Source organism: Sebastes fasciatus, chromosome 20 (genome assembly GCF_043250625.1).
Source record: "Sebastes fasciatus isolate fSebFas1 chromosome 20, fSebFas1.pri, whole genome shotgun sequence".
NCBI lineage: Eukaryota > Metazoa > Chordata > Actinopteri > Perciformes > Sebastidae > Sebastes > Sebastes fasciatus.
Window position 1 is genome coordinate 12,062,819 of NC_133814.1, and position 15,429 is coordinate 12,078,247.

The following is a 15,429-nucleotide window of genomic DNA, read 5'->3' on the forward strand; positions in this document are numbered from 1 at the left end:
AGGTCTTAGAAAACAGGAAAGACGCCGTGAAACACATTCCTCGTCGGTTCACCTTTTTATTTGAATTTAAAGGACGGATCCTTCTGCATTCTTTTCCTTTTTCTTTCAAATGGAAACGTCCGTTAGCAAACAGCAGTGACGTAGGTTATCAAAGTCAGCTATTCAACAAGGTTATGAACATTGTGAACGCTATTGATAGCGTTAGCTGTGCCAAGTTTGGAAATAACTGAAAGGGTTAGTCTGGACTCTTTGAAGTGGGGTTGTATGTATACTCTAGAGTTCTGCAAGATAAAATTACTGTTTTTGTGAATGGAGTCTGGTGGCTTTGAAGAGAGTGATACAACAGCGAGGTTAAGCGGCTGTGGGCGGGAGCAGCAGAAAAATGTATTTTAGCCACCTAAAGAAAAAAATCATCAGTTTAAGTGTACGTTATATTTAGAATATTTTCACCTCTTTACCTCGCCATCAGACAGCCCTTTGCGATGGGGAACTAAAGCTATTCTATCGCCGTCTTCAAAGCCACCAGACTCCATTCACAAAAACAGTCATTTTACCTCGCAGAACACTGGAGTTGCTGGTCTACCGCTGCATCAATCGGTTTGTTTGTTTGTGTTATCGTGTGACTTTCTGATCCAAACTAACATGGTGTCCACACCGCGGTACATTGCTTTGCTTCACTGGGAAGCTACAGAATGATATAAAACCTCCACCCCTTTTTTAAGCAAGCGTTGTTCCGTGTTATCACTTTTGTGTCTCCACTGACGTCCGTTCTTCTGTTTCTAGTTGATGGAGGCCGTCCACAAACAGGAGGAGATCAACTACAGGCTCCAGGACTACATCGACAAGATCATCGTGGCCATCATGGAGTGCAACCCCTCCATCCTAGAGGTCAAATAGATGCCATGCAGCCAGATAGCCAGCGCACAGTGACTCCTCAGGCTGTTAAAAAATATTGGAGACTTAAAAGAAAACTACCAAGAGAGGATGTAAAAAAAATATTCGGACATCATTTTGGTAGGAAAACAACAACAACAACAACAACAACAACAACGCACTCAACTCATCCAAAAAGGATTTAATTAAGATTTCTAAGAAGTCCATGGCTATCAGTGAAAACTAAGCAATTTTCAGTTGGATATCCCTTTGAGTCTGTGCTTATATGTGAGTGTATGTGTTCTAACCCTCCTGAGTACACTTGGGTCCTGGTGACCTCCATGCATTTGGCTAGAGGGACCCGAGTCTCCCCTGTCGACTGAGTGAATGTGTAAATGTGTGCGAGAGGGTCAGTATCACAAAGAGTAGAAAATCTTTCCCCAAAAAAACAAAAACAAAGTGTCAATGTTTGATTGAGTTAAAAAACAAAAACAATCAGACGATTCTACAGTACCGAAAGGCCTTAAATGAAAGGTGATCCAAGTATTCATTGATTATGCATGCCATACATGCCTCAGTTCAGTCTGTGAAGTGTTAACTGGGATGATGATGGTGGTATGTGGGATGTGGGATGTGATCTCCTGAACCAGGCTGAATCGTGTTTTAATCACAAAGCCGTATGAAGCGCTGGGCAGGAGATCGGAGCGGCAGCTTCCTCTTTTGAATTGAACGTGTTTTAAAGTTTGCGGTGCTGCCTACCGGTCCCTATAACCGTGTGTCCTGTCCTTTTAACCAAGTTCTTTCCAGCGAAACCCAAGTGAGGGACGTTTCTAAGGGGTCGAGGATGAGAAATGCCCGGAGGGTTTTTGTGTGTGTGTGTGTGTGTGTGTGTGTGTGTGTGTGTGTGCGTGTGTGTGTGTGTGTGTGTGAGTGTGTGAGGTGTTTGACATTTTTTTTTGCGCAGTGTTACTTAAAGGTTTTGAAAAAGCTTGGTGACACTTGCGAGTAATATAAGCTTCAATGTCCCAAATGAAGGAACTGGGTGGTTTATGATTTGCTTCATCTCATTTATTGTTTTTTACAATGAAACAGGGTCCCGGAGCTCAGGTGGGCTGGAAACCTCAAGTGGAAAAAAAACACTACATTTCCCATCACTCCTTGGCACAAATATATGAAATAACTCAAACTGATCTGGGTACTGTAACTGACAAAATATAACCTGCTCACACTGACACATTCACTTTGTAAACTCTCCAGACACTTGAACTAAGCATGAAGGGAAACGTGACGAGTGATTCTGGGAATTGTAGTGTATTTTATTTTATTATTTTTCTAATAGTACAGCCCACCTGACCCCAGTGTTCTCTTGCTGAGTGAAAGTAATGGGGAGCAAGCTTATCCAGGTAACCAACCTTTTTTTTTGTCGCTGCACAAGTGATTTATTGTCGGTAAAAATGCATTTGACAAGTTGTATGTGAATAATCAAATGGTTGTACTTTGCACTAAGTTTTGATTTCATTATTGTTTTGTTGATAGAAAAAAAAAATGTTTATTGTGAAGGGATCAATTTATAAATGATGATAGTTTTGGTGAAGAAGAAAAACGCTAATTTTAATGTCATATCGAATTGGAATTATTCAAGAAAACTACATTTTGCAGCCATGCTTTAAGATGAGTTTAGTTACATATTGTATTTTTTCAGCCATCAGGAGTACAGATGAGCTTTTTCTGCTGGCTGTCGGCCAGTTTGATGGTTTTCCAGACCAGATATATATATATATATCGCTGAAGAGACATGGCGGACTTTGGTAGCAATAATGCTTTGAAAGAAAGTGGACATTGGTGGAGGGCAGATGAAACAAACCTGCTCTTTTATTTCCTCTGCTGAAGCAACATCTGCTTTCTCGAAGATGTACGGACTGTTTTTGGACTGATGCCGTTCTTATCGGTACCTCGCAGCCATCATGTTTGGACTCAGAAACTGGACGTAAAAAACACCTGCCAGACGTCTTGACGGATTTCTAGTTGCAGGGAAGGTTGTTTTTGTCCAAACAGCATGGCGTTCTGCACCAATATGCTAAGGAAGAATTCCTATTTTTCACCCTGTTTCACCTCTACGTCACTGCTCTCCTTCACCTGCCACTCCATGGGGAAAAAAAATGGCCTTGGATGTAAATGACTTGTACATGTAAAGTTTTTTCTACACTCATTCTAGATTCTAGGTATTTTTATAGTCCGAAGAAAAAGAACATTTCTTCTTCTCGTCTTATGCTGAGAGACAGCTGCCTGTATTCTTCTCTAGCATGTAGCGTGTACAGTATCTGTTTTCTTTTTTTTTTTTTCTGTTTTGAAATCACATGCCGATATTTATTCATCATTTGACACAAAACGACAACTCACACTCTGTGATCTGTTCTGCTGAATATATATATATCTTTGTACATTTTTTTTTGAATTCACAAGGGGGAGAGGAGATTAATTCTGGTGGGAGAATTTATTGATTTTCGGGAGAAATGTTTTAAAGCATTTGTCTTTGGGTGACTCGACCGTCGTGTGCGAAAGCTTGAATGTGACCTGCTCGGTTTGTTGAGGTCGTGGCGCTCTTCCATAATGCTGACGTCGCTATGACCTCCTCAGGGTTGTGATGTTAGACATAATGGCAGAGTCTGCAGTTTCTACTGTTGTCTTCCCAGATGGAGTCAGATGGTCCTGCATGGAAAACACCGATTTTTATTGTGTATCTCTGATTCAGTCCTATGTTTTGACTGAGAAATCATATGCTATAATTTCCATTAGTGGAGTTGTGAGACCTCACAATGTCAACACGCGACACCTAAAACCTCATACCACGGCTTTGCTGAGTTCAGCTTCCTGCCTTTTAGTGTGGCAGGAGGTTTGCCCCAACAGATTTAAAACAAGAAATGGGATGACACTTGAACACAGCAGGCTATACTACACTTAATTCTCTCCCTGCTTCATATTTTACTGAGTTTGACAGATAGTTTGGGGACTACGGCAACAGATTAACAAGACAGCGAGACCACAGAGCTGACTAAACATTCCCTTTTAGCAGAGCTGAAGGTGACTGCACTTTAACCACCAAATTACTCCATTTTGCTTTTCAAAATGACCAAAGACAGATGTTTCAACTTTAAACTGATAATTTTATCTTATCAGGGTCTGTGATCTTTTGGTAACTTGTTCTAATAAATCAACCGACTCCGAGCTCGCCCTGAAAGAAAACATAAAACTGGCCTGCTAGTCTAAACACTGTGCCTCTGTGTCTCAAACTTTGCCTCTCGACTAACCTGATGATGAGCCCTGGGGAAAGCACTGACCACGTGACTGTCAGTTTGTTAAATTATAACGATGAAAAACCTAAACTGTAAATATGAATTGTCATTTTTGTGAACTTTTTCTCTCTCTCTCTCTCTCTCTCTCTCTCACGCTCACTTCCAGTGTCCAAAGAAAGTTTGCTCAAGGCACAAACATCACTACTGGAGTAGTGCATGGCTTGCCATTACGTGACATGGGAAGATTAAAAAGAGAATATTGTAGAAAAGAGAAATTGTAAAAGTTAAATTTATTCCTATTTTCAAAGATAAATGTATAAATTATAACAGTATTGGTTACAGCTGTATATTATTTTTGAAGATTCCCCGAATGATCTAATCCTAATTGTTACTGGGGAAATATAATTTCAGTCATTGTAAAAAGAGAACAATTTAAAGGTAAGCAGTGAAAGTAAGATTAGAAAAATAAATGGAATAAAATGACCCTGTGTTTGGTTGCCTCATTTGTTTTTACATTGTACCATGTGTTTGCATGTATTGTATAGATTCTAGCAGCAGAATTGATTTTACCAAACATACTGCTAACACTGTTAAAGGGACTATTTGTAACTTTCAGAAATGCTTCTTAACAGCGACACCTGTGGCCGTGAAATCAACGAAAGTCAGCGTCGAGCTCGCGCTTGTGCTCGCTCTAAATAGACATGAACGAGCAGAGTCCCGTCACTTCACAAGACACGGGAAACCTCTGTTGGTCTGGAGGAGCTGCAGCATTTATTTCTGCACAAACGTCCACTGTACATTCACTAGATATTCTCAGAGCTAAACCAACTCTTCTGCAGTGTGGAGTGAGCGCGCGTTCATGTCTAGAGGTGGAGCGAGTACGCGAGAATGCGAGCGCGCATGTGTCCCGACCCGGTACATTTATATGCTTAGAAAGTTACAAACAGTCCCTTTAATTTGGCAGAAATAAGCTCTGGGTGTTAACGCATGTTCTCTCATGTTACCAGCTCACTATGAATCAAAGGTGATGCTTTAGGGGATTTCCATTTTTATAAGTATTTGATCAAGCCCCAGGTTAGTAATTCAAAGTAATCATTTTTTTTTTTTTACAGTTACATATTAAATAAATTAATGTATTCCAAATGGAAATATTTTTAAAAGTAAGATTTATTCTACTCTGACAAGTTTCTGCACTAAACATTATTTCCCGGTCCATGTGCAAGCTCCATATGATTGTTTTTTCAGTTCACCAGATACCTGACACTGGGTCCCTCTGCCTCCAACCGATCAGCCCCACCTGCAGGTTGTGAGTATGTACTGCATGGGCCCTCATCCACACCTTGAACATTCCTCAGGTCGGCAGCAGAGGACCATTTATAAATTGATTATTCCCTATAGCCATTTAGAGCATGGGATTATGACACTTTTTTTTATTGTAAGGAATCCTTTATACTTTTGGTATAATTGTGTAGATATTGGTGTTATTGACATTTTAATTTATTTTATTTCACATGTAAGTTTATTTTACTAAGATTATATCACTATACAATCACAATGTGTGTTATATCATGATAAACCAGCACAGCTTGCTCCCAAAGCAACATGAAAATCCTACTCTGCTATAGGTTACTTAAAATGTAACACTGTAGTCTTTACATTGTGATAGTATAGTGCATATAATCTTAATAAAAAATTATTTACAAGTGAAATAAAATAAATTAAAATGACTGTGTACCTTTAACAATATTAACAACACTCTATAACATCAATATATAAGCACAGTAGAATGGATTCCTTATAATAGAAAAGATGTGTCATAATCCAATTATCTAAATGGTTTTAGGGAATTATCAATTTGTAAATTATCCTCTGCTGCCAGTCAACAAGCTCAAATGAGCAGCCTTTACTTATTAAATGGCTGATACAACTACACTCTACTTCACATAAATAAATAAATGAATAAATAAATGAATAAATAAATAGATGGATAAATAAATAAATAAATACAAATAATAATAATAATAATAATAATAATAATGAAAAAATGAAAATTTTCCCAATGCGTGACTAATAAAGGAATATCTTATCTTATCTTTTCTAATAATAATAATACAAATAATAATAATACAAATAATAATAATAATAATAATACATATAATAATACATATAATAATACATATATTAATTAATAAATAATAAAATAACACATAATTATTAAGTGCCTAGCTGTGCGCTAAAACTGGGCGAATAATGATCCATTTAGTTTATCTGTTAATTGTTGTATAAATGATTATGACATAATGAGCATCCAAAAGTGTTACAAAAAAAACGTTGTCTTCTTGAATGCCTCACGGATCAGACTGTCCCCCGGAACTGTCCCCTCTCTCTCCTTCTTTGCTCACCACATCGGACGTATTTTGATGGAGCACACAGAGAGCGAAGCATGAAGCTTGAAGCAGAGCGACACGGCGGGATGTTCATGTTAAACTGACAGTAGGAACTACACAAAATCACCTCTAACGTTTTAATGTCACAGTGACTGTAGAACATGTCAGCCTTATAAAGGTGTGTTATGTTGTTAAATTAATGCTCAGGTGCGGATTAGTTTAGAGGTTTTGACAGGCTAACAGATGAAGCTAATACACTCCAATAGAGACATGTGTGTGTACAGGGTCTGAAATTAACCTCTTTCCACACCTGACACTGTGGCAGGTCACTGAACATTTCTACCAGGAACTCATGATTTTTGTCTGCCACTTCTGAAATCTAGGTTTTAAAACTGTAAACACTGAGTCAGTGGTACCAGACTGTAGAATAATGGAATATATCATGTAACCTTAATACATGACTGTATTTGGTAACACTTCATTTTACAGGTCTGCAAATTTCATGGTAATTAGGAGATAATTAGAAAGTTACCTATTTGAAATTTCTTTGGAATTACTGCCAAATTACCCCAATATTTACCAAATATTTACCTCCAAAACCAAAACTAATAGAAGACACTTATGATCAGGCACAAATCTCACCATTTATATGACTTATTGTCTACACAAATGTAACCTGGTAGCTAATGTCATGATTCAGGGAGTTTTTTTAAAGAAATTTAAAATAAGTTATTTGCTAATTATCATCTATTTATCAGCAGACATGGAAATAAAGCATATCAACTAACTTTATATTCTTTTTCCTGGAAATGTATTAAATAAATTACCAGCTATTGGGAAAAAGCGGAATATAATTATTAAATGATGTTTATAGTAAAGTCATTTTCAATAGATGTATAGGTAAATATTTGGGAAATTTGGCAGTAATTCCAAAGAAATTTCAATTAGGTTACTTGCTAAGTGTTATAATATATTTAATTTAGGCTTTAGAATTGCTTTTTTAAAATAATATTTCTTAATATAACCTAACCTGTCTGCCATGGTGGCAGGTGACCTGAAATTTTCACCTGCCACAGCCAACAGTATTTGGCAGCTGGCAGGTGCTAATTTCATTCCCTGTGTGTTTATCTATTTTCATTGACAGCTGCTGTATTTTGAAGTCGTTTTAATCTTCTTATGAACAGGGAAGTGTTGGTTTCTGTGTGGAGACAGATACATAAGTTACCTTGGTAGAAACCATTCACAATTGTTTCATTATGAAATGTCCTTTTAATGTTTTTGTTTAGGATGTAAAACAAGGTGGTTGCCATTTCAAAGATGGAGTCCCTTGCCCCAAATACTGAGGTTCGCCTAGCGGTGGCCCATTGTTTCCGGACCCTCACTACATCCACAGATACCAAAGACATCATCGCCACTCTTCAAACACTCCACTCCTACCTGGATGAAGGACCAGAGAGTGAAACCACTCCAGTTCAGCGGGCGGAGTTCAGGAGAGCTCACTTCACCCGAACCCTTCAGTTCCTCGTCAGCAACATCCAGGCTGACTGGTTGACCAGCCTCACAGCAGCCCAGCTCACAGAGTTATGGGACGGCCTGTTCCTCAGAGGCCCTCCAGAGCAGGCGCTGCTGGTGCTGATGGAGGGAATAGGAGAGCTGAGGTGGGTGGTGGTGGTGTTGGATAAGAGGCGTGTTCATCATGTTGTCTATTCACTAACTCTTGTTATTGTCTCTCCACCACAGAACCAGCACAAATCTGGACCACTTGGTCAGCATCACCGAGAGGTTCCTCCAGAGCGGTCGACTCGCTGACCTGCTGTGGTCCTACTGTCTGGAGACGGGTCCCTCCGACTCCCCCCAGCTCCGAGAGACTCTGCTGGGACGTATCGTGGCGCTGCCGGACATCACCGCCAACAGGTTACACCACAAAAACAAGCCTCTTTTTCTTCCTCAGCAGTACTACCCACTGCTGGCCACAGAGATGCTCACTGCCCTGGAGCGGACCTGCCAAGCACTCAAAGGCGAGGGAACAACTTTTAAACTCTTTGCCAGCATGTATCTTATGTCAAAGATTTATTGCTGCGATATCAAAATGATAATTTCTCCTCCCGTCTATTTGTCTGATTATTTTACAACAGATGGCACAGACTGCTCGTTGACTTTCGTGGCTCAGACACTTGGAAAAGTGTGTATCCAGGGCCATAGTGGTGAGTTTATTCAGTGAAATTACATAGTGGTAATAATATGTAAGACAACAAACTTGAATGTTACCAACAAGCCCCATTATAAATGCAACTCAGAGCATAATTTAATTAAATTTTTTGTACAATTCATTGACAATCAACAACAATTTCGCTAATTAATTAATCAAATTTGTATTTATTTATTTTGCTCAAATGAAGACTATACAAACATAACAAAAATTAAATAATAATAAATTAAATAATATGATTTTCAAATTAATTGGTTAATGGGAAGAATAAGCATAATAATCATTACTCGAAGCTGGTATTGTTTCAGATAAATTTAATGAAATGAGAAGCTTTGAATTGCTCTACACAATCTTGATTCCATCCATGAAATTCAATTCACCTTCAACTCTATAGGAAATGAATGGACCCCTGGTTATTAATTGTTGGGTCCGTAGTGACACAGAATACATTTTAAATCCTCCTCTTGCTTTTTTTATTTTCTACCTACAGGTTTGGTGCTGGCGGTGCTGGCTCCTCGGCTGTCTGCGTGCACGCGCTCAGACATGGTGTTGCAGCGGGTTTGCTGGAAGCTGCTGGAGAACGTTCCACAGCGGTGGATGGAGAGCGTGCTCACTGGACTGGTGCAGGCTGTCAGCGGGTAAGGTGGAAGACTGGGAACAGACACATTTAAACAGCTAGCAGTTTATATGAACCTCTAGCTTTCAGTGTTCTATCTGCCTTTTTTTAAGTCTCTTGCCTCTTTTTTTTCAGGCCTGATGCCTTGGGCAGGATCATCGGCAATCTAGTGTTAACAAATAAAAAGGCCCAGTTTGTCATAACTCATAAACTGCTGTTACTGCAGTACAAGTACGAGGTAAGAAGATAACTTGCAGCCTGACAGTAAAACATATAATCTTATAAATATCATATAAAGCATGCATTTTTTCCCCCAGACTCGTGTCTTGAGAATTGTTCTGGGTTACCTCGCAGCAGACAGGGAGCGCCGGCCACTGCTCATCCAGGTGAGTGCATTAGGATGTTCAACAGTCAAATGATATCACGTTATATACTGTATATATTGATGATTTTGACATGTGTATATGTGTGTGTGTTGTCAGGTGTTACGGTCTGTGTCCCAGGCCTGGGCTAACCCCAGTGCAGTGAAGCACACACCTCTGGAGCAGCAGCTGTATGTCAGCAAAGCCTTACTGCTGAGTGTGAATCTGCTGAGAGACTCTGAGTTACAGGAGCTCCGCTCAGGTACAAAATAAGAATGAATCTCTCAGTAAACCAACAGTGCAAATACAAGTGGTTATGGCTCCACATCCTTTGTCTTATGTATAATATGATCATATAAATTAAAGAATAAAGGATGTGGATTGTGTGCCTGTTCTCTTTAGAGTTACTTCAGTGTATGCTGGGCGGCATGCAGAGCCACCTGGACAGCAGCGTGGTGCGTATCCGGCGTATGGGCATGGTGGTGGGAGAGTGCCTGAGCTCTCGGATGGATATCAATAAAACCAAGCTCAAGTTTGAGGTACAGTCGGTAAAATATGTTAATTTGCAAGACACAATGCTTAGTGAGCCTAATTGGCTTCAAAATATTTGATTCATCGCTTGATTGAAATGCCATTTGAGGACCTGTTTCTGAGTTTGTGTCGTGTTGTGTTGTAGTACGATCAGGACGAGGAAACTCAAGAGCTGCTTTCTCTGATGACTCCCATAAGTGATGATGAGCCAGAGGCCGAGCCTGTGAACGGGTAAGTCTCTTTACATCTCTGTAACTGTTGAATTCTGAGGACTATTAACTGATATGCAACAAAGTCTGTCAGTTTAATGCAATTATTCTGTTGGGTAAAATATTTATATTCAAAGCTCAATCAAGAGCTAAACTAAGTTAAGCTAAGTTTCGTAAGAAATACATTGCAAAGCCAATTTTTCCAATTTTCTTTTGGAAAAAACGAATTGCTACAAACCACAAAAATGTAGCACAGAACACAACATGAAATGGAAAAACATTAGCTCTAGTGAAGAGTGGGACTATATAAAATATTAAATACACTCATTATGTATATTTCAGTCTTTTGTTATTTATTTATTTTTAATTCTCTTTCATCCAAGTGTTTTCCTTATTTTTTTTCTCTTGTTGTGAGTTGATACTGTCATGTCATCATATTGTTGTGTTTATTATGTGTATTTTGCCTATTAAATAGGAAAAAAAGTCAGTTTTATGCAAGATTTAGACAAAACAACTTACCATTATAAACTACCAAGCATTACTATCCCTATTTTTATAGGTTGTGGGCGATATGTACAGCTAAAAATACAGATTTACATCTGCTACATTGTGTTGCTGATATTTCATAGTTCAAATGTAAGAATCTGCTGTCTGTTTAATAGGAACTACAAACAGTTTTATAGCAGTTTAATAGAGCAGTGGAGAAAAATGAACTCCCACAGACACATATTGTGTTTAATCTTGGCAACTAAAATTCAAATGACATAATGACTATGTTTAAATGAACGGGCCAAATCCCATAAAACTTCACTCACTATATATTTGTAGGCATTGGTTTTATATTAAGAGAAGGTCTGTCATCCGCAGAGTCAATTCTCCGCAAGAGACCAGTGAAACAACTCCATCTACATCTCAAAAGAAATCCGAAACTGACCCAGACTCCGACCTGGACAGGTAAGTGTTATTAGCTCATCTCTGTTGTACTGAATGTATCTGTGGGAAGTGTCTTTGTTAACTCCAAATCTTTCACTTGGTGCAGCGACGACGAGCTCACGCCGTACGATATGTCTGGCGATCAGGAATTAAATAAAGCGTCCCCGCCCCGCTACCTACGAGACTGTCTGGAAGGTATGGCTCCTTATCGATCACCTCTTGTTTTAAAAGCTGTGCTACCGACTCCAGCTCTAATATTTTCTTATCTGTCGACCCACCCAGCTTTAATATCCTCTGAGGACCCGGTGCGCATGGAGCTCAGTTTGAGGGTCGCTGAGGGTTTGGTGAGGAAGAACGTCTTTGCAACCAGAGAGGTATGACAGCAACAGAAATGTTCAGTGCTTCACATTCAGTCTATTTCTAATTCTTTATCATTAAACTGACACAGTGACAGAAGGTGTTGTTCCTTACCTTGCTGTTACTGATTGTAGTACAGGGATTTGAATATATTCTCTAGTTCTTACAGATCACTTTTCACACTACAGTTCATTGTGTTTGTTTGTTCAGATCAGTGTCCAGCTGACCAAAGTGCTTCTTCACATAGAGGATAAATACACCATAAAGGGCTTCCTGGGACTCAGACAGGCGACCATGGTGGCGCTCACCGTCACCGACTCTATCCCTGTATGGTCATCACTTTAGTTTCTACCTTTTCACATCAAAATATGTGTTCATTACCTCACAGCTTTATCGCCATTTTTAAGCATTCTTTCTGCTTTAAATAAATGTCTCTTTCCTTTCTGTGATAGGTGACTCAGTATTTGACCACAGAGTTTTACTCCTTGAACTACAGTCTTCGCCAGCGGCTCGATATCTTGGAGGTGAAAACAACCACTTCTCCACTTTTGATAGTGCCTTCGCTAAATAAACTTCGATTTGAACTGTTTTGATTTATCGCCCCACAAGCGTAATCACGAGGCTGTTCGTTGTTTTTGGTTTTCTCAGGTCCTTGCTCTGGCAGCGCAGGAGCTCTCTAAGCCAATCACTGAAAAGAGGAACCCATCTCTGGGTGTTTCTGCGTGCACTGATTTGACTCCATACCCCGGTGACAACCCCGTTCACTGGCGACAAGTCGTAGAGAAGCGGATACAGAGCAAGACGAAATACCTCACTAAGGTAAATAAAGTAGACCGGTATATTCACCTGCCTTTTTTTTGGTATTTACCGAAAAAGCTCTTCAATAATTTCTCTCGTGCTACAGGGTGCCACGCAACCTCCAGCTAAGGCCACCCCTAACCGTTACGCCCCTGTTGCTGGACACTTCTTTTTTCCTCTGCTCAGCAATTATGACAAGTAAGTGATGTTCTTTTGTGCAAATTTCAAAGCTCAACACTCATCGTGTTTTTATGCTACAGTGTACAGTTGAATATTTTATAACTGATATGTAACACCTTTCTGGTAGGCCTCAGGTGACCTTTGACCTGTTGGGCGGTGACCATTTCGTACTGGGCAGGTTGATCCACACCTTGGGCCTCTTCATGCATCTAGCAGTCAATGCACCGGTAATTTTATCCATCTATTCATGCTATCAGAGGGTCACAATGTGACTTTATTGTGTTATCTATCTATCTATCTATCTATCTATCTATCTATCCATCCATCCATCCATCCATCCATCCATCCATCCATCCATCCATCCATCCATCCATCCATCCATCCACCCCTATGAGATTCCTATGATTTTTTTTTTTGCAGATAGCTTCACAGATGGGTTGTGATTTACTGGACTTTGTGTGGGCGGTGCGCTACCATGCTGACCAGTAAGTATGATGCATATCAGTGTTTTAGACAGTGAATCTGAGGAAGCTAGTTGTGGTTGTTAACAGCTCTATAATGTAGTATTTAAAAACTAACCAGGCTCAACATTAATCAGGTAACTGTATGGCTAGTCTTTTCCTAGCAACATGTTTTTTTTTCACATGGTTAATGAAGAGTTAAAACAGTCAGACAATAAATAACAATAGACCTGAAGAGACTCTATAAGGTCAGGATGGACAGGGTGTTTTGTTATTTCAGTCCAAGCTGTAACCTGGAATCTTGTCTGTTAAAGGATGGTGAGACGAGGCGTCCTCTTCGCCGTTTGCTCCGTGTTTCTGAGCATGCCCAGTCAAAACCTGCTGGTGGACCTCAGCGATCAGCTGTTTGAGACCAGAACTTGGCTGGCAGGTAAAAAAAAAAAAACTGGTTCCCAATGTTCCTCTTTGTCCTTATGCGGTGAAAGTCGGGCAAAGCATTTGTTCCAATTCTGTTATTACAGGGCCACATTTCCAAAGTATTTAATTCAGTACTTACACATGAATAAATCAATACAATGTTTATATGTTACTAATAATAGACTAACTCTAAAACACATGATTCTTGTAAATGCACAAAAGGTCTGAGGCTGCACCTGCATAATGTGATCCTGTCAGGGACACACAAACTCGCACGGCACACACACATGCACAGCTGGATTGAGCATTTCTGGGAAATACTGTAGATGAGGAACAAGGATGTCCTGTACCACCGTCCATGACGTGATTGGCTCAGCAACAGTTGGATGTCTCTTTATCCCCCCTGAGGATAAAAGTAGTTTCACATTGCAGTGACCCGACATGGAGCTGAATGACATTTTTTTTTCTTCCACATAAAATTGTTAATTAAGCAAAAGAAAAAGCCAGGATTATGTGAATTTGATTGATTTTGCTTTTTTAATTATACTGTAGCTGCTTCTAATAATTTTTGTGTCGTTAATATCCACAGATGTGGCCGAAGGAGACCCTGACGCAGATTGCCGAAATCTGGCTGTACAGAGTCTGGTACTGCTGGATAAGAGCCTGAAGAAACAGCTACAAGATCAACAAGCGCTGAGCGCGGAGTCATGATCCGCAGCATCAACAATGAACAATGAAATACTGATTGTGTCTCCGACGCAGGGCGGGCTTCACCGTACCTCCGTGTCGTCCTCGCCGAGCCCCGAGGTCGATGGAAGCGATGTTCCGGATATTTGCCGACACATTTTCATATCCTGAGAACACACACATCCAACCAGTGGGAAAAAAAGGAGGGCACAATGTCTTTCTGCATAACTAAATCACGCACACACAAACATTTCAACACACTGTATTGTTTAGATGAAGATATTGTGTATGATTTATGAAGCAGATAAAATATTGATTGAATGGAGGATAGGATGCCATTTTTGTCCATGAGTAAAATGTAAGTTATGAGGATATCCTTTTCAACCTCTTTCCTGTACTGGCACATCTCTTGTTTGTTTGCAGAGGACATCCTGTGAATATTCACGTGAATTCACAAATAATGGAAATACTACTACTACTTCCCTCCTGTGACATAAATGAAACGTGTGTTCATCTGTATTTTTCTGAACAATGGAACATTTTTTTAAATATACAGTTGTTTGTAGTTTTATTGGTAGTGGCCTTGACTTGATTACCTTGGCATTATTTGCGGTCAATACAGATTGTTGTATTGTAAAGTAGGTCAGGAAGTACAGAAGATAATCTTATGATTGATTTGCACTTGGCAGCAGTGAACAGCTCATAGAAAACATGAATAAAATACAATATTATAAGAATGAGATTGCAATCAAATTCCATTTAGATTTGTGGATGTGAAGATAAGATAAGATAAGATATTCCTTTATTAGTCCCACAGTGGGGAAATTTGCAGTGTACAGCAGCAAAGGGGATAGTGCAAAAAACAAGATGCATCAGCAAACACAGTAAAAAAAAAAAAAAAAAGAGCTAAACAAAGTGTAACAAAATATGAACCATAGAAGGAAGTATAAAAAGTAGTCTGTCTGAAATACCCATACCTGGAATTGATCAGCAACTGAATTATTTAAGAAATATTTAGGCTACTTACATCTCAAAACCAGCAAATTACAACATCAAATCAAATCCAGCAATCTGCACATTTGCATTTTTCTTTTGATAAAACTCTGAATGAATTTG

General features: G+C 39.4%; 2 protein-coding genes across 5 annotated transcripts in view; both read left to right on the forward strand.

Moving 5' to 3' along the window:
* Window positions 1-4,649, forward strand: part of rab11fip3 (RAB11 family interacting protein 3 (class II)) — a 35,469-nt gene extending 30,820 nt beyond the window's left edge. For all 3 annotated transcript variants that reach the window (XM_074619003.1, XM_074619004.1, XM_074619005.1), the window contains one exon: window positions 784-4,649. In XM_074619003.1, the coding sequence (XP_074475104.1) occupies window positions 784-897 (114 nt within the window). In that variant the 3' untranslated portion in view covers window positions 898-4,649. The remainder of the gene's footprint in view (window positions 1-783) is intronic.
* A 1,884-nt stretch (window positions 4,650-6,533) lies between these two features.
* telo2 (TEL2, telomere maintenance 2, homolog (S. cerevisiae)) lies at window positions 6,534-14,866 on the forward strand. Of its 2 annotated transcripts, none has more exons than XM_074619259.1 (21): window positions 6,534-6,659; window positions 7,840-8,211; window positions 8,294-8,571; window positions 8,689-8,757; window positions 9,253-9,400; window positions 9,514-9,616; window positions 9,696-9,764; window positions 9,861-10,002; window positions 10,143-10,279; window positions 10,417-10,502; window positions 11,333-11,434; window positions 11,520-11,608; window positions 11,696-11,787; window positions 11,981-12,097; window positions 12,223-12,294; window positions 12,419-12,589; window positions 12,675-12,766; window positions 12,876-12,975; window positions 13,169-13,233; window positions 13,524-13,639; window positions 14,216-14,866. In XM_074619259.1, exons 2-21 carry the CDS (start codon window positions 7,871-7,873, stop codon window positions 14,335-14,337), a joined length of 2,511 nt encoding a protein of 836 aa, XP_074475360.1. In that variant the 5' UTR covers window positions 6,534-6,659; window positions 7,840-7,870; the 3' UTR covers window positions 14,338-14,866. The 2 variants fall into 2 exon arrangements, with proteins under 2 accessions (XP_074475360.1, XP_074475361.1); XM_074619260.1 differs by having other exon boundaries at window positions 11,348-11,434.
* Window positions 14,867-15,429: the final 563 nt, after the last annotated feature.